At 41.4% G+C, this 24,608-nt stretch overlaps 1 protein-coding gene across 1 annotated transcript; it reads left to right on the plus strand.

Moving 5' to 3' along the window:
• The first annotated feature begins 3,747 nt into the window (after positions 1–3,747).
• Positions 3,748–16,485, plus strand: LOC145362340 (Ig heavy chain Mem5-like). Its single transcript, XM_080218412.1, has 5 exons — positions 3,748–3,793; positions 3,927–4,258; positions 5,435–5,486; positions 15,682–15,981; positions 16,394–16,485. The coding sequence occupies exons 1-5, from the start codon at positions 3,748–3,750 to the stop codon at positions 16,483–16,485; spliced, it is 822 nt and encodes a 273-aa protein (XP_080074538.1).
• Positions 16,486–24,608: the final 8,123 nt, after the last annotated feature.

The raw sequence follows: 24,608 nt of genomic DNA on the forward strand, positions 1-24,608 counted from the left end.
GTCCAAGAGAGGTTTGTGAGTGCCTTAGAGAGGAATTTCCAGGCGGGGTTGTTCGAATTCCCCAGTTATCATCAATTCATACAGATAAACAATTAGTTCACCAATTATGTTCATCAGTTTGACAAAAGCAAAACACTGCAGATTCTGGAAACTGAAACAAAAATTATGAATGCTGGAAAATCTCAACGGGTCTGATAGCATGTGTGGAGAGAGAATAGAGCCAACGTTTCGAGTCAGTGTGATTTTTTTTTGGAGGAAATTGAAGAGGGTGATGACATTGAGAAATGATGTGGGTGGATAGGGATTAGGTTTTTTTTAGGATATAGTTCGTGATTGGGATGTTGATTAGTTTAGGATGAAGAAGTTTGTTATGAGATTTGGGATCACTCTGTGGATTGATGCAGTTTATGTGTGTCTCGAAATAGTATCTATTATTTCTGTTATTCCCATCTCACAGGAAATTTATGTAGCTTTCCTGACACGTTGTAGGAAACAATGATGATCTCTCCAAAGCAGCAGGAATACTCTGCCGGAGGGTCATCCAGATGTGAAACAAAGGCTGTATTCTGTCTCCACAGATGTTACTGAGATTCTCCAGTATTTTCTGTTTATTTTCGGCATTTCATTCTATTTAATATATAACTGTACTTTGGATCGTATAATTTATTGATATTAAACTTTATTGACAATATACTGGCTTTTTAGACACGAATAAATGAAATCTGTCCCAGAATTCAGTGGGGAATGGAATGAATTCAGACCGAGGAGAATGAAGAGCTACCCAGCAGCCTCTGCGCTTCATTGACAAGTCATCACCTCCTCATCACACAGAAAGTCCTGGTACATAGCTGGAGTGTGTGATGGTTTTCAAAGTGATGATATAAATGGAACTACCTGTACTTCATGTGAAGTTACTGAATCTTTAAATTCCGATTCATTATTACACTGTTTTGGGAAAAAAATGTGACACTTGTAGTTTTCCAGTGAGTTTCACAAATATTTCTGTTGCTGTCTTATTTACGTTTCACCCTGTTGCCTTCACTAATTTGGGTGAGGGTATATTGATTGATTTGTTGTATATGAAAGAACCAGTATTTTATATAGTACAATCATTCCTCCTCAACCATATCATGCTCTCTCTTTCTGTCCTGGATGTGAAGATTCAGCATCAGCAGAGAAATGAACCGTTCCGAACTACAGGAAAATCTCCCCCTACTCTTCAAGAGGATCAGCTTGCTAACTCCCGAGAAACTCGGAATGTATTTCACCCAGACACTCTGGAAGGATTGAAGCTATTAGATGGACACACATTGAAGAAAGGAGTTGTTTCAATTTATGAAGTAGTCAAACACAAATATGGAAATGTAGAACAGCATCATTCAGTACCATTTATCAATGAATCCACCAATCCATTCACTAATTCCTCAATCAAAATATTCAGGCATCCAACAGTCATTCATCCATCAGGCATTCAAATGTCATTCATTCCTGTGTCAACACAGTCATACATTTATTGTTTGTGTAGATGGTGACATCAATTATTTTAATTGATCCAGTGATCCAGAGGCCCAGGGCAATGATGTGAGGACAGGGATTTAAGTCGGGCCGTTCCCGCAGGTAGATTTTGAATTCTAGTGATAAATCTGGAATGGATACTAATTGCGATCGTTGGAACCGCTCTGATTCCCCAATGGTGGAAATCTGCCATCGCTATATTGTCGCACAAGAATATAACTGCAGACTGAAAGCAAAATAGCTGACTCTTTAATATCTTCAGAAGTGTTCTAGAAAACCAGTCAATTTAAGGGAATTTGGGACAGGCAAAGAGCGTTGGTCTTTCCAAACAAACATCCCATGGAAAGATAAAAGGAAATAAAATATAAATGTGCCTGCTCAAATATAACAACATGTATCGTCTCTCTGAGCCATTTTTCAGTCAGCCTGTGATTATTTCTGTCCGTCCATCACAATATCCTGATGTGTTGGAAAAATCATCATTGTTGTTAATAGGGTGCCAGAGAAGGTGGAAAATAATCCTTTCTTTAGAGATGGGAAAACATCATCTGGATTTATAACTTCTAAAAATTCAAGTGCCTCCAGTACTGTTGCTGGGTAGATTTGTTTATAAATAGACCTTACTGACAACATGCAGGGTTTTAAGTTGGCTTGTAGCCAGGCGGTCAGTGCTGTTGAAACTGATCTTTGATCTACTGCACAAACAGCCCCAGATGTTTCCTGTCAATAACTTTGAGCATTTGACACCAGCCTGGATTGCTGCCAAATACTGTGTGGGACAGATTAGCGTGAAGCTGAATGGACAACATGGGATTCAAACATTTAAACAGCAAATGTTTCATCCCCACAAGAAAGACACATTTTAAATCGTAATCATTCTAATCAAATATTTTCATTCAGTGTCCTGTTCATTACCTGAGTAAATAGTATCGAAAAACAATAAAGTGACCGGATGATTTTTTTTTTCATATGTATAGTTTCCGAGTAAGTTTCATTCCAATAATTAAAGTCTGTTTATTAATCACTTCATGAAATGAGAGAGAGAGATGTTGATGGGAACAGTTCCCCAGTGAAGTAAAATCGGTGCAATGACATGAAATAATATTAAAACATCATAAAACTGTCATGAACAACGGGGATTACTGAAAAATTCTGAAATTTCTGTATGTCATTGCAACAGCAGCGTCTCTTGTACCTGATTAGCACCGTGTTCTATTGTACAGAATAATCTGATTTCTGTTATTGAAGAGTTCCTCTCATAGCTGCCAATGAGTGGAGAAATGATCAGTTCATAACCTGATTCAGTGGAAGATAAAACATTTATTCTTGTGATATTGTGCAATGTGCCGCAAAGTCCTGATATCCTGTGTTCCCAAGAACAGTGTATGTTAGACAGCCGGTGGCCAATAGAGTGAGTTGCAATGACCTGGATGCTGAAGGAAAACTTTAATGATCTCAGTGTCTGTTCCGATTCATTAACTTCTCTGTCAAAAATCAATTTAATTTTATGTTTCTCTATCAACTCACTATTTAATTATCAGGAGGTTGGGATTCTCATTATTTTCAAAGGTCTGTCTTTGAGATTGAGACAGTCTGAAAATATAAGGAATAACATTGTACTGTGTGAGAGTTTCTTCTCATCTCCAAACCCAAATTGTACAGTGTTAGCCATCCACACTGTAAATAGAATCACTTTGTATATTCTACACATTTAATTACAGAAATCGATGGCATTTCTTCTGATAAATTGTGCTTTATTATTGTAATGTGGCAGAGACCCGGAATTGTTGCAAAATTGTCTAATGTTCCAAAATGTTATTTCATCATTTTTAGATTTCTTTTCTTGTTGGGGGTGTGGTAATAAAATCACCATATTTACAATGGAATGAGTTATTTTAAAAGTAAAGAGATAATGAACTGTAATATCACCATCAGAAATAATGGGGACAATACAATGAACATTTCAGCCAAACAAATATCCCGATACAGATAAAATGTCCATTTTAATATTAATCTATTGTAAATCTCCGAGTCCATTCTGTTGGGGGTGTGGAAGGTGGGACGTGGATCCAGGCGCCGCCTCCAGCAGGGAATCAATAGGCGGCGCCTGGAAAGCCGCCCCCTTCTGCCGGGTATTTAAATACCGCTCACTGGGACCGGAATCCAACAGTCCGGGAGCTGGTTTGTTCACTGAGTTCCTGACACAACCATTTCCCCCACATCACCAGAAAGATGAGGTCGGCCATTTCTCTCAGTTTGTTGCTGACTTTCTTATCCGGTGAGTGTTTTTTTTATCATTGTTCAAGTCTCTCACTGTTACCGTCTCAATGTTAGTCTCTCTCTGGAATGTTCCAGACTCAGCAATCATTTCACTAAGATTAATCCCTGATGTTTTTGATCTATTTTTACAGGTGTCCAGTCGGATGTTGTGTTGACCCAGCCAGAGGCAGAGACCAGGCGTCCCGGAGGCTCCCTGAAACTGACCTGTAAAGCCAGCGGGTTCGATCTTAGCAGCTACGACATGGGTTGGATCCGGCAGGTTCCCGGACAGGGCCTGGAGTGGCTGGCGAGCTCCTCTGCTTATTCAGGGAACAGCTACTACGCACCATCAATTCAGGGTCGATTTACTGCGTCCAAAGACACTTCAAACAACATCTTCTCTCTGGACATGACGAGCCTAAAGATTGAAGACACGGCCATCTATTACTGTGCCAGAGACCACAGCGAGAGAATCCAGGGCTGCATCCGGACAAGAACAGCCTGAGAGGGGATTCCGCAACTTCCATCATAACCTGAAGGTCAGTATCTGTTTTAAATGCAATATGATCGAGGGTGGTCAGAAATAAACTATAATGGTGTTAAAAAAAAGTAACACAGAAAGCATTTAACAGTAAAACTTCCCAAACTCACCCATATAACTGGTGAGCTTTTCACTGACTTTCTATTCATTGTAGTTTCAGCAAGTACGACGCACGATATATTACTCATTTTAATATTTCTGATAGATTGTGTTATATAAACAGTTGCCTACATTTTACAGTCGAACAAAACTAATGGTCCATTTAAAGTGAATATTGAACTGCAGGACTGAACAGTGGGAGTGCAGTTTTTGTATGGGTGTGTGTCACTGTGATATACAGCAGCGGGTCACAGTGCTGAGAAAAGCGCCATCCTCATACAAAAACCTCAGAAAAGGACGCTGCTTAAATTTGTGACCAATGCCATTGCCGAATGCCAAAGTAAATGAAGGTTCAACAAAATAATACTTAGAAACAGCATTTTTTTAAAGATGTAAAATGCTTCAACTTTATTGTTATTGATTTACAAGCTGAATGTGCACAGAGAGTGTAAAAGTTTCTAACCCCCTTTATCAATACAATGACCAGTAAAAATTGAAATATCTCACTGACTCACCTTTAACGAACTTGTAACAGGCTTTTGAAATAGCACTGAAATTAACTGTCTGTACTTTACAGTTAACAGTCCGACGCAGTATTTGTCATGCTTTGTCTCACTGTGATACCTGGATGGCACAGCAGTTACTGTCAATACAAAAACCCCTCAGCACTGATTGACTGAAATTGGATCAGTGTCACTTTTAAATCCCAACTGTAATCACAGTACAGTATTATTTATGTCCAGCACTGACCACATGACAAGAATAAACATGGAAAATCTTGATAATTACTCAAATATCGATGTGTGTTTTCAACAACATGTTCACGTGTAACTCTGTGAAATATAAAACATTAGGGTCATTTATGAATGTCAAATGATATCCAGGAATCCAATGATAATTTAATGAACATTAATTGATTTTGCTTTTCCTTGGGTTTGTGAATATTTAAAATAATGGTGATTTTGTCTCTATTTTGTGCAGGGACGGTTATTGTATGACACAGCCTACAAAATGTGACACTGTGACTACTTTGTTTACTGGGGACAAGGGACCATGGTGACGGTGACTACAGGTAAGAACCATCCACTTATTGAGTAACTGGTTTACATGTGTCTTTGTTTTATAATTTTATCTGTGCTAATAATCCATTTGGTAACATGAATGTGAGTTTGGTGGATTGTCGGTTGAGAATTGTTACAATGTTTCCTGTGATTCTGCTGCAAAGGGGTTTTAGAATTCCGCTCTTTCTGGACAATAGGTGCTGCTGAGGGATTCAATCCCAAATTGTTGGGATTTCGTCTTTATCTGTTGAGGTTACTGTGTGGTTGGGTTACTTTAAAATCCGAATGTCTGTTCAACAACTGAGCGTTTCTGCAGCGTTTAATCTCGGCGACATCTACTGGCTGCGGGTTGAACCATCTACTGCACAAGTGTTTGAAATTTAAACCAAAAATAGTAAAAAATCTAAAATGTCTGTATTTATCCAGTGACAATGTTCCACTCACTCACAATGCTGGTGCTGCTGTGCAATACTTTCTGCTTATTCTAAACATTAATTAGTTTAGTGTTGGGCGAATTGGCTGGAATTTATATTAAACATTTCTGTAAATGTTATAATTGATTCTGTTGAAAGTGTTTGTAGAATTGTGCTGCTTCTGCATGAAGCGGGGTTCAGTCTCTCAGTGATGCGTTTCTTTTCTCTGGTGAGGAGATTATGTATCTGGGTGTCTCTAAACACGTATAATTTGTGAATTAATTTGGTGTTTCTGCATTGTTTGAACTCAGTGTCACTGAGCTGTTACACGTTTTGTGATTGAACATGAACATTCTGCGGGTCGCAACTGCTTGATGCATGACTGCAGGGAGAAATAAAGCAGGCTTTATTGTATTTGCATGTTTAAAATCTTTAGTGATAACGGCTTAAGCCGCTCGTTCAGAACATAGTTTGTCACTGCATTCAGATTTTGGGGTACCTGCGATATTTAATCTCGGTGGCATTTGATGGCTGGAACTTTTACCATCCAAATGTTTAGATATGTTTGAAATATGACCCAATATGAATAAGATATGATAAAGTTTGAATACTAATTTGTTGGACAAATTCCACCTCCTCGCAATGTTATTGCTATTCTTCCAGATTTCTGTTTCGTTTAATTATTGGTTAAGAACTGGTTTGCTGGATTCGATATTGAGATTTTTTTTGCAATGTTACATTTGATTCTGTTGAATGGATAATTGAGCTGTTTTTTCTGTGAAACGGATTCATTCCCTCATTGATGTGTTTTGTTGTGTTTCTCCTGAGGAGATCCTGTGGTGCAGTCACTGTATGTTTCAAGGTTGTGCAATGGTTTGGCTTTGTGTCATTATTTCTGTGTTGTTTAAGTAGTGTTTCAACGGTGCCGTTGAGAGTTTAGATGTTTTCTGGTTGAATGCAAACAATCTTTGAGTTTGAAAATCCTTGTAGGGAGAAAACAAGCTGGTTGCGGGAAAAAAAAACCGAAAAGATATCACAGCATTTTTATAAATTTTAACTGACACTTACAAATTCAAGTAAGTCATGACTTACAACGCTCATTCGGACACTTAGTCTTTGCTGCAATCACAAACTTCTCATGAACAGTTTAATAGTAAAATTAATATAAATCAACGAATCATTAATTGGAAATTTAACTCCATATTCACCACAGATTATTTTCTATTAATAATTTAGCAATAATCCCCTTTAATAGTTCTGTTGTGTTTTTCACACAATTAACATGACCAGAACATTTTCCAGACTGGAAATATTTTGTGACAATTCCAGAAGCTATTTCAATGATAACATGCTATTTTCACAGCAGCGCTCAGTTGAACAAGATACAATGCATTAATCGGTATATCCCAGATTAAGTTCGCATTTACTAGAATACGAGTTTTGCAGAATAATTTCCTTTTTGGAAAATTTGTATCCGATTATTAATTTTTTTTCTATGCAATTGGAACCAGATTATTCGTTCTAAGTATTTTTTTAATTAGATACAGAGATAATTAATTACTTATCTCATCTCAAAATTTGTGAAATTGTTTGGTGTTCCTCAATTGTTTTTACATTGTTTCAACTCAGTGATACTGAGCAGTTCTGGCTATCTGAAAATAAAATTGCGTTTGAATATTCTTGTAGTGATAAAGCAGAAAAGTTTCGGAAAATAAAATAAATATCTGTTAGGGCATTTTATTCATGTTAACTAATGGTTACATATTAAAATAAAACATGAATTACAATTCACTGTATCTCTGATAGGGACATTACACTGCCCTGGATCTGTTATATTCGAAGTTCTCATTTTCAGAAGAACAATTGCCCAGTTTTGGGGATTCGAGACAGTCAGGGAGAGATAGTTAAAAGGCAAAGGGAGTTTTAAAATGAACATCAGGTTAATTTAACATGTTTATTGATTTTTTTTGACTGTTGCAATTTGACCTTTGATCAATTAGAATCAAACAGTTCATAAAAATTTGACAGAGTGAACACAGTTTTCTGACGGATGGAATTCGCTGACACTCAAACAAAATTGTTCAACTGATTGTTTGAATTATAGTAAAGTGTCAACAGAAACTGGCTACAGATTGACAATTAAATGCTTGAAATTCAAAAAGATTACTTTATATAAAAATAGTATGATATTATAAATATTATAAAAATAATATTAGCTCAACACTTAATAACATCACGTCTCCCATTAATGCTAAACACAGAATAGAATTATAGGAAGAATAAATGACAGAATGGAAGAATTCATACTAACTGGAGCTTATGTTTAATTCTTACTAAATATTATAATGAAGAAAAGGTTGAGACTTATGTTCTGCATCGTGTTTTTAGCGTTACAGAGGATTTGAATCAATTGTCGTCTCTCTGTTTGCACTGTTTAATTAAAGAAGATTTGAATTAAACAATGTGTTCAGTAATGAAGTTGTTATATGGGTGGTCTAAATTATTAAATCTCGGAAGCAGTATTATTGATTTCAAACGACCAAGCCGTTACAGTCTGGACAAACTCAGAAATCTGCATTTTTAACACGGTTGTCGGTTATAATAAGACATTTGTAGTAAAAGTGAAAAAGTAAAATATTACAATGTGATTAGATCTCAGCAAATGAATGACAGATGTTTGAATGTTTCCATTCAGTAATTTGAAATTATAGTTTAACATTGAGATTTAATTGTAACCTAATTATTTAACAATGCTGGGGGCAGAAGCACGTTTTGAATGATTGAAAACTCACTTTATTACAGAGTACAAATCAGCTGGCAGGAGAACTAACTGACAATTAACAATAACTTAAAATGTAATATTGACGCTGATTAATTCAAAACAAAAGACCTTGAATATTGCATTAGCGTGAAAAATATCATCAGTTTTAGAGAATATTTAATTGAATCAAAATGAATTCAAAAACAAAACATTTCTTTACTCAGCTGTGCTCGGCTCGATAAAGTGTTTTACCTTGATTTATTTTGTTGATTCCATTTAATTAAGAAATTACATCGAATCAGGTAACGATTTTCAGTGTAAATGTTTCCCGGTTTGTTTAATTCTTACTGTGTCACTGTATCTCTGTTGGGGGAAATTGAACTGTTACTGTATCACTGTATCTCTTTTAGGGATATTGAACTGTTACTGTGTCACTGTATCTCTGTAGGGGAAAATTGAACTGTTACTGTGTCACTGCATCTCTGTTAGAGACATTGAACTGTTACTGTGTCACTGTATCTCTGTTAGGGGCATTGGACTGTTACTGTGTCACTGTATCTCTTAGGGACATTGAACTGTTACTGTGTCACTGAATCTCTGTTAAAGACATTGAACTGTTACTGTGTCACTGTATCTCTGTTAGGGGCATTGAACTGTTACTGTGTCACTGCATCTCTGTTGGGGGAAATTCAATTGTTACTGTTTCTCTGTATCTCTGTTAGGGACATTGAACTGTTACTGTGTCACTGCATCTCTGTTAGGGGCATTGGACTGTTACTGTGTCACTGTATCTCTTTTAGGGGCATTGAACTGTTACTATGTCACTGTATCTCTGTTAGGGACATTGAACTGTTACTGTGTCACTGTATCTCTTTTAGGGACATTGAACTGTTACTATGTCACTGTATCTCTGTTAGGGACATTGAACTGTTACTGTGTCACTGCATCTCTGTTAGGGAATTGAACTGTTACTATGTCACTGCATCTCTGTTGGGGGAAATTCAACTGTTACTGTTTCTCTGTATCTCTGTTAGGGACATTGAACTGTTACTGTGTCACTGCATCTCTGTTAGGGGCATTGAACTGTTACTGTGTCACTGTATCTCTGTTAGGGGCATTGGACTGTTACTGTGTCACTGTATCTCTTTTAGGGACATTGAACTGTTACTATGTCACTTTATCTCTGTTAGGGACATTGAACTGTCCTGAATCTGTTATTTTTGATCATTTTCAGCGAAATTACATTTTTACACAGTTTTCGAGAAGTGAGACAGGCAGAGAGAAATAATTAAAAGTCGAGAGGAGTTCTGAAATGAATATCAGTTTAATTTAAAATAGGTTATTGATGTTTCTGTTGTAAGTTGACTATTGATCAATGAGAATCCAACAGTTTGAAATTGACAGATTGAACAGATCTTTCTGCTGGGAAATCGACTGTTGAACTGTTTGTGTCTGTTCTGTTTCGGGGCGTGTGGTCACTGTGTTGGGACCAGGAATCTCCCTGACTGGTTATAAATCTTCTGGTTCCTTCTCCTGTACTGCAGGAAGTGAAATTTGATTTATTTCTTCAATGCACTTGTATCTGTGAGAAATCTGACTGTTTGACTCGGCGTCTCAGAAATTAAATCCCTAAAGCATATTGTGTTCATCAGAGAAGCAGAAACATCAGACTGTAGAGGGAGAATTGGGTGAATTTTAAGCAGTGATGTACCGGCCTTGGGAATGTTCGATGAACAAATACAAAGTGAGATTTACTATATTGTGCTCCTTACTACAGCAGCCCCTGAACTGTTGAGTGTGACAGTTGAAGGGTCAAATTCGCTTGCATATTATTTTTAATCTTCTGAAGGCATTTTAGAGACATTTGCTCGGCTCGAATTTTTAATCTAATTGCTCCTTCACGAAGTCTTGATATAAAGCATCCTTGAACAACTGCAGTCCATATGCTGCAGGCATCCGCCCTGCTGTTAGGCAGGGAGTTCCAGGATTTTGACCCAGCGATTATGAATGAATTGAGATATTGTTTCAGGTCAGGATGGTGTGTGTTTTGGAGGGAAGCTTACAGGTTATAGTGTTTCAGATGTGGATGCTGCCCTTGTCCTGTTAGGATGTAAAGGCAGCGGGTTTGGACAGTGTATTCTATGGAGCCTTGGTGAGTTGCTGCAGTGCATGTTGTATATAATACACACAGTGCTGGCACTGCTTGTTAGTGATGGAGAGAGTGAATAGGGTGAATGAGGTGGTGGGTAATCTTGTGGGTGGCTTTGCCCTGGATTGTGTCAAATTGCGTGAGGTTTTACAAGTTTCTCTCATTGAGGAAAGAGGAAATTATTGAATTGTGACTGACTTGTTGAAGATTTAAATATTTTTCCAACACTTGCCCCACAGTCCGTGTTGTGCTCGCTTGTCACTCCCACTGACTGTGTGAGTGGGTGAGTATGTGTGGAGTGAGGGTGCTTTTCCAGGCTGAATCAGTCAGATAGAGACTTACACACATCACACACTCTCACACACATAAATACACACATACAGACGCTTATATTCTCTCACACATACACACGCACACTTACTTTCTCATACGATCTCTCACACACATTCTTTCTCTCACGGTCTACAGACTGTCTCAAATACAAATACAGACATCCTCTCGCTCTCTCAATCAGTCTCTCTCATCGCATACACAAAAACACTCACACGCACACACCTCCACACACATTTTCCCTTACACGCAGACACATACACACACATAAGCATAGTCTCACGCACTCGCACACGCACTCTCTCTCCCAAACTCTGTCACACACGCTCAAGTTGTCTCACATTTATTCACACACACTTTCTCACAATTCCTCTTGCACACACATCTGTCTCTGTCTCTCACACACACACACACATATATTCCTATCCCTTTTGCACACACTATCTCACACCTGTACATTCTTGCTCTCACACACCAGCTCTCTCACACTCTCTCACAAACATAGACCTATGCACACGCTCTAACTTATACACAGACACAGTCTCTCACATAAGCACAGTCTCGCGCAAACATTCTCTCTCTCTCACACACACACACACACACACTTTGCTTCTGTCACCCACACACATTGCACACATCTTTCTCACTCACACACAATCCCATGCACATTTCCACACTCTCATGAACAGTTTATTTTGCTTTCCAGTAGGCACACTGTCCCCTCTTGCAAACGCAGCCCACTGCCTCACACATGTGCATACACAGTCTATCACACACAGGCACCTTCACACACACATTCACACTCTCTCTCTCCCGCACACACACCCAAACACCCTGTCACACACTTTCCATCTCACATACGTCAGAGAGACTGTTATTCACATCATAGAGTAGAATCACGAGATCCTACAGTACAGAAGGAGGCCATTCAGCCCATCGAGTCTGCATCAACAGGAATCCCACCAAAGCCCTATCCCCATAACTACATGTGTTTACTCTAACTAGACCTCCTGAAACTAAGGGGCAATTTAGCACGACCAGTCCCCTGAACCCAAACTTCTTTGGACTGTGGGAGGAAAGAGGAGCATCCGAAGGAAACCCAAGCAGACACGGGGTGAACTTACTAACTCCATACACAATGACCCATATCGGGAATTGAACTGTGAGGCAGCAGCGCTAATCACTGTGCCACCTCGGCCACCCCCTCCCCCTCCCCCACTAACATTTGAATGAGGGTGGGATCGAGGAGCCCGAGTAAAACTCATGTGAATAAGTTTTAGCAGGAAATTCTTCTCTGTTTGGAGTCATATTTAGCACAAAGCAAGATGGTCTTGGTTGTTGGAGGTCAAACATCTAAGTTGAGAAATCACTGCAGGAGTTCGGCAGGGGACTGTTCTGGGACCAACAATCTTCTATTGCTTCATCAATGACACATTCCATCCAACATGAGGTCAGAAGTAGGGATTTCCATGTGTTACACCGGACACAAAGACACAATCAATAAGGAGGGATCTGGCTGAGACTAAGTCCGCCTGGCTCCCCAATACTGGTGTAAACCTGGTGTTTGATTCCTGTGTGACCCTAGTTTTGCTGGAAGCTTCCCTTCCACCTCCCTCAGTCTGTCTATTTGTTCACTGATCCGTGTTTCTGAAAGAAAGGCCCCGACATTAAAGCAGCTGCCCGGTGATCTACACTGATTCCTGACTTTACACAGCCCTGTTACTGAAAGCTGATCAATGGAGAGAATCGGGAAAAGATCGATGGAGAGGGAGAGGAGGAGGTGGCTCACTGACTCTCTCACCCTCACCCACACTTACTCACTCACCCTCAATCTCTCATCCTCACTCAAACAACTTCACTCACTCACCCTCACTTACCCACCTTCCCTCACTGACACACTCTCACTCACTAACCCTCAATCACTCACCCTCAATCTCTCATCCTCACTCAAAGAACTTCACTCACTCACCCTCACTTACCAACCTTCCCTTGCTGAAACACTTTCTCACTCACTCTCCCTCATTCTCTCACCCTTACTCACTCACCCCACTTACCCACCCTCACTCATCCAGTCTCACTCGCACTCACTCAGTCACCTACCCACACTCAGTCAACCAGACTCACCCCACAGACTCAAGCTCAATGACCCTCTCTCTGTCTCTCTCACTTGCCCCACCTCATCCATTCAAACTCACTCAGACTCACGCACTTACATTCACTCACACACCCTCACATCCTCATCATCACTCAACATCACGCACCCAAACTCACAGATCCTCAATCACTCGTCCTCATCAAACACCTTCACTCACTCACCCTCACTCTCCCACCCATCCACATTCTCCCTCACACACTGTCACACACCACCCTCAGTAACAGATCCTGACTCACTCACTCTCACCCCTCACTTACTCAGTTACATTCACTCCCTCACCCTCATTCACTCAATCTCACTCACTTTCACTCACCACCTCCACTAACCTTCACACATCCTCACTCACCTTCCCTTATTCTTTCAATCTCGCTTACCTACACTCATCCAGCCACCTTCACTCACATTCAGCCTCCTTCACTCACACACCCTCATTTACTCACGCTCTTTCACCCTCACCCACACTTACTCACCCTCAGTCACTCATCCTCACTCAGAGAACTTCACTCACTCACCCTCACTTACCCACCTTCCTTCACACATCACTCATCCACTCTGACTCATTTAATCACTCACCCTCACACACTCACATTCTCTCACTCACACTCACTGAATCTGTGTGGGGAAGGTCTGCAACGAGAGAGAAGAAAGATCTCAAGCGTCAGTTTGGTGTTCAAGGGTGGGAGCTGCCCTGGGAGTGCAGAGAGCTGGAGGGAATCGCTGGGGGCTCGGTGCCAGGGGCAATGACAAAGAGTCAGGGGAGAACAGGAGGCGGGGGAAAGGGCAGAGAGCCGGGGTGGGGGGAGGGCAGAGAGCCGGGGAAACAGCAGAGAGCTGGGGGAAGGGCAGAGAGGCGGGGAACAGGGCACACAGCCGGGGAACAGGGCGGAAAGCCAGGGGAAAGGGTAGAGAGAGGGGAAAGGACAGGGAGCAGGGGGAAAGGGCAGAGAGACCAGTGAAAGGGGAGAGAGCTGAAAGAAAGGGCAGAGAGATGGGGGAAAGGGCAGAAAGACCAGGGAAAGGGGAGAGAACCAGGAAAAAGGGCAGGGAGGCACGGAAAAGGGCAGGGAGGCAGGAGAAAGGGCAGGGAGCCGAGGGGAAGGGCAGAGAGCCAAGGGGAAAGGGCAGGAGAGTCAGGGGGAAAGGCCAGAGAGCTGGGGGAAAGGAGAAAGAGGGTAGGGAGCAGGGGCGGAGGGCAGAGAGCTTAGGGACAGCGTAGGGAGTTGAGGGAAAGAGCAGAGAGCCGGGAGAGAGGGCACAGAGCTGGAGGGAAGTGTAGAGAACCAGTTGGAAATACAGAGAGCTGGATAAAAGGGGAAAAGAGCCACCGTGAAAGGCAGAGAGCCAGGGGAAAGGGCAAAGAGCTGGGGAAAATGGGCAGAGAGCGGGTGATGGATGGGCGGAGTGAGGAGGTTCAGAATAGAGCTAGCACCACAATCAGCTCATCTGTAATCTCAGTGAATGATGGAGGAAACTTCAGGGGCCGAATGGGAAATTCTTGCTATTAATGTATGATCCTTCAATTAGTCAATGTTGGATTTATTTGAATTTCTAATCACATTTAGAGTTTCCTGATCATTCAGTAAGTATTCATTCCAGAGGTATTTTTGAAGCAAAGTCACCAATCTCCGTTTAGTGGAGTGAGAGGCAGTGAGTTGGAGAGAGGAAGGGGCACCAATCAGTTTGAACACAGGCAATTTCCAAAACTAGTGTGGAGATGCCGGAGTGAGGTTGGTGTGGACACAGTAAGGATTCTCACAACACCAGGTTAAAGTCCAACAGGTTTATTTGGAATCACAAGCTGTTGGAGCTCCCTCATCAGGTGAGTGGATAGTCTGAATGAAGGGAGAACTTCTTCATCACAAAGTGTTGTTATTTGAGAAATAAACAGCGGTTTATCACACACTGCTGTTGTTGAGAAATAAATAGTTGCTGCAATAATGGAGAAAATCTTTGCTGTTCTCTGTTAATCCAATGAATGACATGTCATTGTGAGACTAACAGAATGTGTTTTTTCTTCCTAATTTGATAGAAGTGGAGACAGGGATATGAGTTTCTACAGAGATGACAATTCCCAAATGATAGAAGTAACATCATCTCAAAGGCGGATGAAAGATTTATTCGGGAAATATTAGGGATAAGCTCATAATTCTAATCAATGTTTGAGATAGAAACATAGAAAATAGAAGCTGGAGTAGGCCATTCGGCCCTTGGAGCCTACTCCGCCATTCACTTTGGTCAGAGCTCATCACTATCCTGATCACACCTACTACCCATATCCCTTCATCCCTTTAACACCAAGAGCTATATCTAATATAGAAACTTATTTGTAACAATATGTTTGATGAATTAGTAAATGCAAGTAAGAGCCTAACTTGTTCAATTGGCTATTCTTTCCCAGCAACTCCATCTGCGCCCACTCTCTACGGCATGGTCTCCTCCTGTCAGCAACAAAACTCCGACGGCTCCATCATCTTCGGATGTTTGGCGATGGATTACCTTCCAGATGTCGCCAAAGTGACCTGGAAGAAAAATGGGCAAACGGTCCCCAGTGGGTTTAAGACTTATCCATCAGTGAGAAACACGAAGGGAAGCTACACCCTGAGCAGCCAGTTGACCATCAGCGACTCAGCGGGAGAAAGTCCCAGAATTGATTGTGAGGTTCGACACATCAGCACAGTCAAGAGCATTGAAATAAAAGGTAAGTGTTGTGGAGCTTGTGTAAAACAGAAATACTGTGGTTAACATGTCGGGCCTTGGTTATAACTCATTTAAATAGATGTGCATAATCCGGCCCTCTGGATTGGTCCAGTTAGTGTCTATTGACTGCAAATGAGTTAGAACATAGAACATAGAACATTCCAGCGCAGTACAGGCCCTTCGGCCCTCGATGTTGCGCCGACCAGTGGAACCAATCTAATGACCCTCTAACGTAAACTATTCCAATGTTATCCATATGCCTATCCACTGACCATTTGAACGCCCTGAAAGTTGGCAAGTCCACAACTGCTGCAGGCAGGGCATTCCACGCCCTCTCTACCCTCTGTTGACAAAAGTTTAATTGATCCACATCTTCTGCAGGAAATGACTGATCTGTTTTTTTTTCCCTGAAGGCCCTCCGCCTGTGATCCCTCCAACTGTTATCCTCACCGTGAGTTCCAGTAAAGAAATCTCACACAGGAAATTCGCAATCATCGTCTGTTGAATCATCGATTTCCAGCCAGGGTCAATGGAAGTGAGTTGGCTGAAGAATGGGGAACCCACGCATTCAGGAATTGTCACCTCTCCCCCCTGTGAAGTGAACGGGAACTTCTCGGCCAGCAGTCGGCTGACAGTCTCCGCTGGGGAATGGCTCAGCAAAGCGGTCTATACCTGCCAGGTCACTCATCAAGGACACACTCAGAGTCTGGACATCAGCGCATCTCAGGGTAAGAGACTCAAACAGAGGACAACATATATCATTCTGATGTTAATCAGAATTAGGGATCTATTAAAGTTGGTACGAAGCATAGAATAACTTGTAAGTTATTGTCATGTAGTTTGCTGCATTAGGACAATATCTCATTCAGAATTTCATCAGAAAAACAATTTTTTGTTATCCCTTCCTGAGATATGCGTTTATTTCCCAAACCCGAGGGCACTGAAGTGTCACTCACGTTGCTGTGAATCTGGAGTCACATGCATGCCAGGCCAGATAAAGACAGCAGGTTGATTTTGCTAAGGAGCATTTGTGAACTAGGAGGGGTTTTACAGCAATAGCTTCATGAGAACCATTTCAACTTTTAATTATAGATTTTTATAAAATTCAAATTTCATATTTGCAATGATGGGATTCGAATCGGTGTCCCCAGAGTCTTGCCCTAGGTTATAAGTCCATTGACAACACCATATGCCACAGCCTCCCCTTAAAAGAGTGCCCCCTTTCGGTTTGAAGCAATATAGTGAATGAGGTGGCCTTGATGTCAGCTTGTTCCTGAGACAGCTGGTAAAATTTGGAGAGACAGTAGGTGTGAGCCTTTTTCACAGGTCACAGCACAGGGGTAAAATATTGGAAAGTGCATCCACCCTATTTATAAACCAACGGTCAGTACTTTTTCCCTGAGTTCAGGATGGTGTATTTGTTTGGGAATTCTCCAATTCTGATTCATGGAACTGTTACCGCTGCTCCAATATTTAATACAGGGAATAATTCCATAGAGCAAGCTGGTTTCCCATTTGCCATGGAAGGTGAAAGGCGATAGTTAGAGACTGATATATTGAAGGCGACTTTGTCTCCTTCAGGCTGAAGACTGCTGTCCTGCTTCTGAAGGGGAGCTAGGGTTCATTTTCATTTCTCATTCACAGATCCTCCCCAGTGCCTTGATACCACAGTGAAGATACAGCCACCACCAATAGAACAGGTCTTACTGGAGGCGACTGCGACCTTAACCTGCATCATTTCTCATCCTCCTGATGGAGTTAACGTGTCCTGGATCCGAGACAGGAAGTATTTGAAATCAGAGATTGCCGAAAAGCCCGGAGCGGATCGTGACAGCGTGATCAGCAAATTAAGCATCTCGACACAAGCCTGGCTGAGTGCGGCTGTGTTTGAGTGCGTGGTGAGCCATCAGGATCTGCCGACTCCTCTAAGAACATCTATCCACAAGGAAACAGGTGAGCTGAGAGATTGAAGCAATAAATGTAGGGTCAACGGCAGGGTTCTGAGCAATGTGGAGGAACAGGGAGATCTTGGGGTTCATATCCACAGATCTCTGAAGGTTGCCACTCAAGTGGATAGAGCCGTGAAGAAGGCTTAAAGTGTGTTAGTGTTTATTAACAGGGGGTTTGAGTTTAAGAGCCGTGGGGTTATGCTGCAACTGTACAGGACCTTGGTGAGACCACATTTGGAATATTGTGTGCAGTTCTGGTCACCTCCATATAAGAAGGGTGTGGAAGCATTGGAGAGAGTGCAGAGGAGATTTACCAGGATGCTGCCTGGTTTGGAGGGTAGGTCTTATGAAGAAAGGTTGAGGGAGCTGGGGCTTTTCTCTTTAGAGCAGAGGAGGATGAGAGACGACTAAATAGAGGTTTACAAGATGATGAGGGGGCATTGATAGAGTGGATGTTCAGAGACTATTTCCTCGGATGGATGTAACTGTTACTAGGGGGGCATTGCCATAAGGTTCACGGTGGGAGATATAGGAGGGATGTCCGAGGCAGATTCTTCACTCAGAGAATGGTTGGGGTGTGGAATACACTGCGTGCTGTGATAGTGGAGTCGGACACTTTTGGAACTTTCAAGCGGTTATTGGATAGGCACATGGAGCACACCAGAATGATAGGGAGTGGGATAGCTTGATCTTGGGTTCGGACATAGCTCGGCACAACACTGAGTGCCGAAGGGCCTGTACTGTGCTGTAATGTTCTATGTTTCTATGTAAATGCATCACTGTGTCTATCTCCAGTGAAAGTGTACTAGTCAATATTTAGTATTCAGTGCATTAATGTTCTCCCCTGAACTAAACGACTCTGGGCCGAGTGATATGTTTATGGGGAGTTTGATGTGTTGATGAGTGAAAAGTGAACTGAAGGCGATGTTATTGGGTTTAGATCGAAGAAGAAGGGAGGAGCCTGATGTGGAGCATCAAAAACCAGAAAACCAAAAAGAAAAAGTAGATCAGTTGGGCCGAATGGCCTGATTCTGTGCTGTAAACTTTCTGAACCTTTCCACTCCACCTCCCCTGAGTTATTTGAGAAAACAATTGTGTTCACCTCTCCTCCAAGCTGCAAATCAAAAATGGGAACAGTTAAAATCAGAAGCGAAGCACATTTTCCTGAGATCTAACCAGTGGCTTCATTGTCTCCAGAATTCTCCAGTTTATTGACATTTATTGTACATTTTCTGCAGATCCAAATCCGCGGGAACCGGTCGTCTCTGTCCTCCTGCCCTCGGCAGAAGAAGTCTCCGCTCAGAGTTTCGTCTCCCTCAGCTGCTTAGTGAGAGGTTTCTCCCCCCGAGAGATCTTCGTCAAGTGGACCGTCAACAACAAGCCGGTGAATCCCGGGAACTACAGGAACACCGAGGTGGTGGCGGAGAACGGCGATAGCTCCTTCTTCATGTACAGCCTGTTATCCATTGCAGCAGGGGAATGGTCCAGCGGCGCTTCTTACTCCTGTGTGGTGGGACATGAAGCCATCCCCTTGAAGCTCATCAACAAAACAGTTGACAAATCCAGCGGTAAACCCAGTTTTGTGAACATTTCCCTTGCACTGATGGACACGGTTAATTCATGTCAATGAGAGTCACTCACTTCCATTAAAAACTACAATAAAAAGAATAAAAACATTTTCCGCTAACGATCAATGAAATACCCAATTGTTTAATTGGTTGTTTTTCAGTTTTACTTCCATATCTTTGATTTGAGTCAGATATTTTCATGTCTCGGACCCAACATTGTTGAACCAGTGCTCCCAGCGGAGATAGACACTGGGTTAGGGATAGAGTAGAGCGCATTCATTACAGGATTCTGCAAAATATCTTCACTGACTTTCCTCCCGCTGAGGGGAAAAAAAATCCGACATTTTTAACATGTCTGACACACAAACACAACATTTAGATCTCTGTGTCCCTGCTTCTCTCATTGACCACCTCTTTAAGCTGTTGCACCGCACCCACTGGGAACTGAAGTGAGGGTCACACAAAAAAACATGGAGAAATATTCCCCCCATCGGATTGAGGGAGAGTGAAATTGTTAACATCCTGGATTCCCACTAACCCAGCAAAGAGAGGGGAGGAGCAAGAGCTAATCCATGTCCCAAAACTTCCTCAATGAAAAGAGGAGGAATGTCATTCTTTAATCCACTCACCTCCACCTCCTCAGTGGTTAGAACCATCAGGGACATTGTGTCACCGGGTAGAGAGAGGGAAACTCTGAGGTCACTCTCCTCCCTCTCCCGTGTTTGGAAGGGAACAGTTCTCTACTATAAGGACCAGTTTCTAACAGTACAAATTAGTTTCCGGTTTACTTGCTACAGATATTGAAGCATCATTATCTTAATCATTGAAATATAAATATAATAATGCAACATAATTTTAAAATGCCTCAACACTCTTGTTCCTGTTAACCATGTGCTGGCATTGATTTCCCAGAATACAAGTTTAAACAAGTCATAGATTCCTCCTCGGGTTTTAACTGTTCTGTCCCTGAGGTCTCTGAGATACATCAATGAATTATTTCATTCTCTCTCCTGATATCGCCGTGCCCCTCACATAAAATACATTCCTACAGCAAAACATTGAAAATATGTTCCATTATTCGGGTTGTCTCGATCATATTCAGTTCACTATTGTCGGTGAAACTTGGAGCAATAGTTAAAAAAAAACACACACTGATAAAACTGCCCGAAACTGTCACAATTATACATACATACATAGGCGTACACACCCACACTCACACACTCACACACACACTCACACACTCACAAACTCACTCTCACACACTCACACACTCACACACTCACACACTCACACACACACACACTCACACACTACACACACTCACACACTACACACAATACACACACTCACACACTCACACACTACACACACTCACACACTACACACAATACACACTCACACACTCATACGCACACACACACATACACACACACACACACTCACATACACACACACACACACACAGGCACACACACTCACACGCACACATATGCACACACAGACACGTGGACACAATTGCACAAATGCACATACTCATACATATGCACACGAATACAGAATGTTAATATACACACACAAACGCATACACATACTCCCACACACAGAAATATAGACAGGCACATTCAAATACAGACACAGAATCTCACAAATACACAATACACACAAATACATACACAACAAAAACACAGATACATTCATAAATAAAAATGCACATTCACGGATCAGAAGAACACACAATATACGCACAAACGAACTCAAACAAGCACGCTCCCACAAACACACTAATGGACCACACGTATACAAACAAAAATACATGCATACACAAATACTCTCTCTCCCTTTCTCTTTCGCTCTCTCTGTCCCACACGCACCATGCACACACGCACAAACACACACACACACACACACGCACACATGCATGCACAAGGGGGCATACATCCACACTAGCACACACAGACACGTACTTGTACGAGAAGGCACAAAACAAAACATGCACACAAATTATCAAATATGTACAAACGCACGCAGAACCACACACAAACACACAAGTACACACTTACCTAAACATACGTGACTAGGGACACAGACCCAAACACAAACACATACATGTGTACACACAATGCGGACAGATAACATGCATGCAGGTCCAAAACATACACAGATACATACAGTCAAACAAATGCATATTCCCACACGTTCACGCTGAAATGAATACTGATATAGAGACCCACAATGTTATACACATTATCACTTATACAGGGAAATACATGTAACAATATTAACACACTGCATATAGATAAACAGAGAGCAAAATATTTTCACACAAACATGTGGATGCAAACATTCACATGCTCATACAGAACAGAACACCACGGGACAAAATACTACACATGGAAACGCAGGTATATGCTGACACATTGTTTTAAATAACTATCAACACGGATTTACATGCACTAACATGTTAACAGATACACACACAAACACACGGAGGAACAGGCACGCACAGAAAGGGAAGGAAACATTACTCGAGTGACAGAAATTCACACATTGAAATAGGCAGAAACACGGGCACAGGTTGAGAGTGGCATTAATAAATATACACAGACTTCACCCAATAATAGTCATATATCCACAATGTCTGAAGAATAAATTATACAAATTATCCACAATGTCTGAAGAATAAATTATACACACAGACGCACAACTACACAAATCACCAAACACAGGCAAATGAATCCCTCATACACACAGATTAACTCAGGACCAAAGATTAATGCAGCTCAGGAAGTGTTCACACACAGACACACACAGACACACAGACACACAGACACACACACACACACACACACACACGCACACACACACAATCTTAAATATAAACGGAAGGTAAATGATGAAAGTAAAATTTAAGTGTGAATTTGAATGGACATACACACCGATAACTATCCCAATTCTCAAAACACTGCCAAACACGTTGAGAAACTGAATTAAGCTCATGATTTACTAAACATTTCCACCGTAAATAAGCAAAGATTAGAAATTGCATCCCAGATCTTAAACAGCAGCATTCACAGTTTACAGATCAGTCACCATCTGTGGAAACAATCATTGACAGGGGAATGTTCCTCCATATCAGTCAGAACATTCATCAATAAGGGTTAGTGGCAAATAGTTCAAAATGAACTGATTCTGAAGAAAATATCTTCAGTGCTTTCTGACATGGACTCTCCAAGGAATACCAATAAGGATCAGGTGTGAAAATAGTTATGGAGATCTGTTACTGAGTGCCCTGAATTTAACAGGAGATATATATTGAAAATTAAACATGAGAATGAATGAACAGTTTATGAAGGAGAACAGGGAAAAGAAAACAGTGACATTCCCTGGATAAATAAAGTAATCTAATTCCATTTCCTGGTCTCTGTCCCTCAGACCCCACCGACCCCATCTGGATTGAAGGCAATGAGGATGATAACGGCAACATCTGGACAACCGCTTCCACATTCATCGTCCTGTTCTTCCTGAGCATTTTCTACAGCACTGCCGTCACTCTGATGAAGGTGAGATGATTCAATTCACTCACATTTCAAACTGGCAGAATGGATTTGAAAAATCTCTCAATGTTTCACTGATTAAAAACATTAACGTCCCGCATCAGAAACATCTGCTTCAAAATTGTCTCTTTATTTTACAGATCAAATGATGAATTTTGGACGCTGCAGATTTCCCTCAGCTGATTATAAAGATCTGTGTATGGCTCCAATACAATATCTGCTCTCGGTGAATCTATCAGTAAATTTCTCTCAGTTTATCATTCTGGATCTGTAACTGAGGCAACATTAGACATTATTTCAGTTTTCAGTGTGAAAAGTACGAGTTTTTTTTGTTATAATGTTATTGTGGTTAATAGTTTTCCCCCTAGTTTAAATTTCATGTATAAATAATTTCTCATTCCTTATTCACGTTTGTTAATTCCTCTTTCTATTAAGGATCTGTATTCTCTTTCTGGTGTATGTAACAGATGTACAAATATTGACGGATTCTCTGTACATGTCTCCTGTTCTCAATGTGAACCTCGATCGCTATGTTCACTTTCCTAACTTAAAAAAAACAATTTCGCTGTAAATTTTCTCTGAATTTTTAAATAAATTTTGAATAAAAATTTAACCATCCCTGTCTTGGCTTAATTCCGTTCTCTTGAACCCATCAACTCCGCTCCATTTTCCTATTACACGGTTTCCCCCCCTTTCCCAGACAGGCATGTCCCCCCCAGCCATGGGTTGGATGTGGTTAAACTCAGGACCCTTTAGAGACAGAGTCACTGTGCCACCCAGTGACCCACCCGTGTAAAGACACCTTCATCTCTGCCTTTTTCTGATCAAATCCAGAGACAGAATGAGTGAAGAATGAGGAGAACCTCAGTGAATTCACTCATAAACTGGTCTGTCATGGAGTTTAGAAGGATGAGGGGGGATGTTTAAGAGACGTATAAGATAATGAAAGGGATAGACAGGGTAGAGGGAGAGAGATTCTTCCCGCTTAGAAGGGACAGCAGTACGAGAGGGCACAACCTCCAGATAAGGGGCGGAGGTGTGCAGTTCACATCAGAGTTGAGGAGGAACTTCTTCACTCAAAGGCTGGTGAATCTCTGGAATTCTCTGCCCATTGAAGTGGCGGAAGCTGCCTCGCTAGATATATTTAAGTCACGGGTAGATAGGTTTCTGGTAGACAGGGGAATTAAGGGTTCTGGGGAGAAAGTGGGAAAGTGGAACTGATCCACTTCAGATCAGCCATAATCTTATTGAATGGCGGGGCAGGCTCGAAGGGCTAGACGGCCTACCCCTGCTCCTATTTCTCATGTTTCTTTCCTATGTCCTTATGGAGGACCAGCAGCATTTAAACTGCCCTTAACCTTGTTTGATTCCCCTTAGTCTGCCAGAAATGAGAAATGAATTTGCTCCGAATCTTCACTCCAGGGCATGAAGAAAGATTGTGTTTCATGTGTTCAAGCAGGCACTAACTGACCGAACGTAAGGCAGAATGTAAAATCAGTGGACTGGATGCAGGAGGAAAACACAAGAATAGTTCCAGAGATCAGAAACTTCAGTGAC

Source organism: Carcharhinus amblyrhynchos, unplaced genomic scaffold (assembly GCF_965287045.1).
Source record: "Carcharhinus amblyrhynchos unplaced genomic scaffold, sCarAmb.v2.hapA scaffold_38, whole genome shotgun sequence".
In the NCBI taxonomy this organism is placed as follows: Eukaryota; Metazoa; Chordata; class Chondrichthyes; order Carcharhiniformes; family Carcharhinidae; genus Carcharhinus; species Carcharhinus amblyrhynchos.

What these genes read in the sequence shown, in the direction of transcription:
- LOC145362340 (XM_080218412.1), top strand. Translation starts at nt 3,748, where the DNA reads ATGAGGTCGGCCATTTCTCTCAGTTTGTTGCTGACTTTCTTATCCG. An exon ending in GTTGCTGACTTTCTTATCCG is followed by an intron (nt 3,794 to 3,926) that starts GTGAGTGTTTTT and finishes CTATTTTTACAG; the next exon opens with GTGTCCAGTCGGATGTTGTG. An exon ending in CATGGTGACGGTGACTACAG is followed by an intron (nt 5,487 to 15,681) that starts GTAAGAACCATC and finishes ATTCTTTCCCAG; the next exon opens with CAACTCCATCTGCGCCCACT.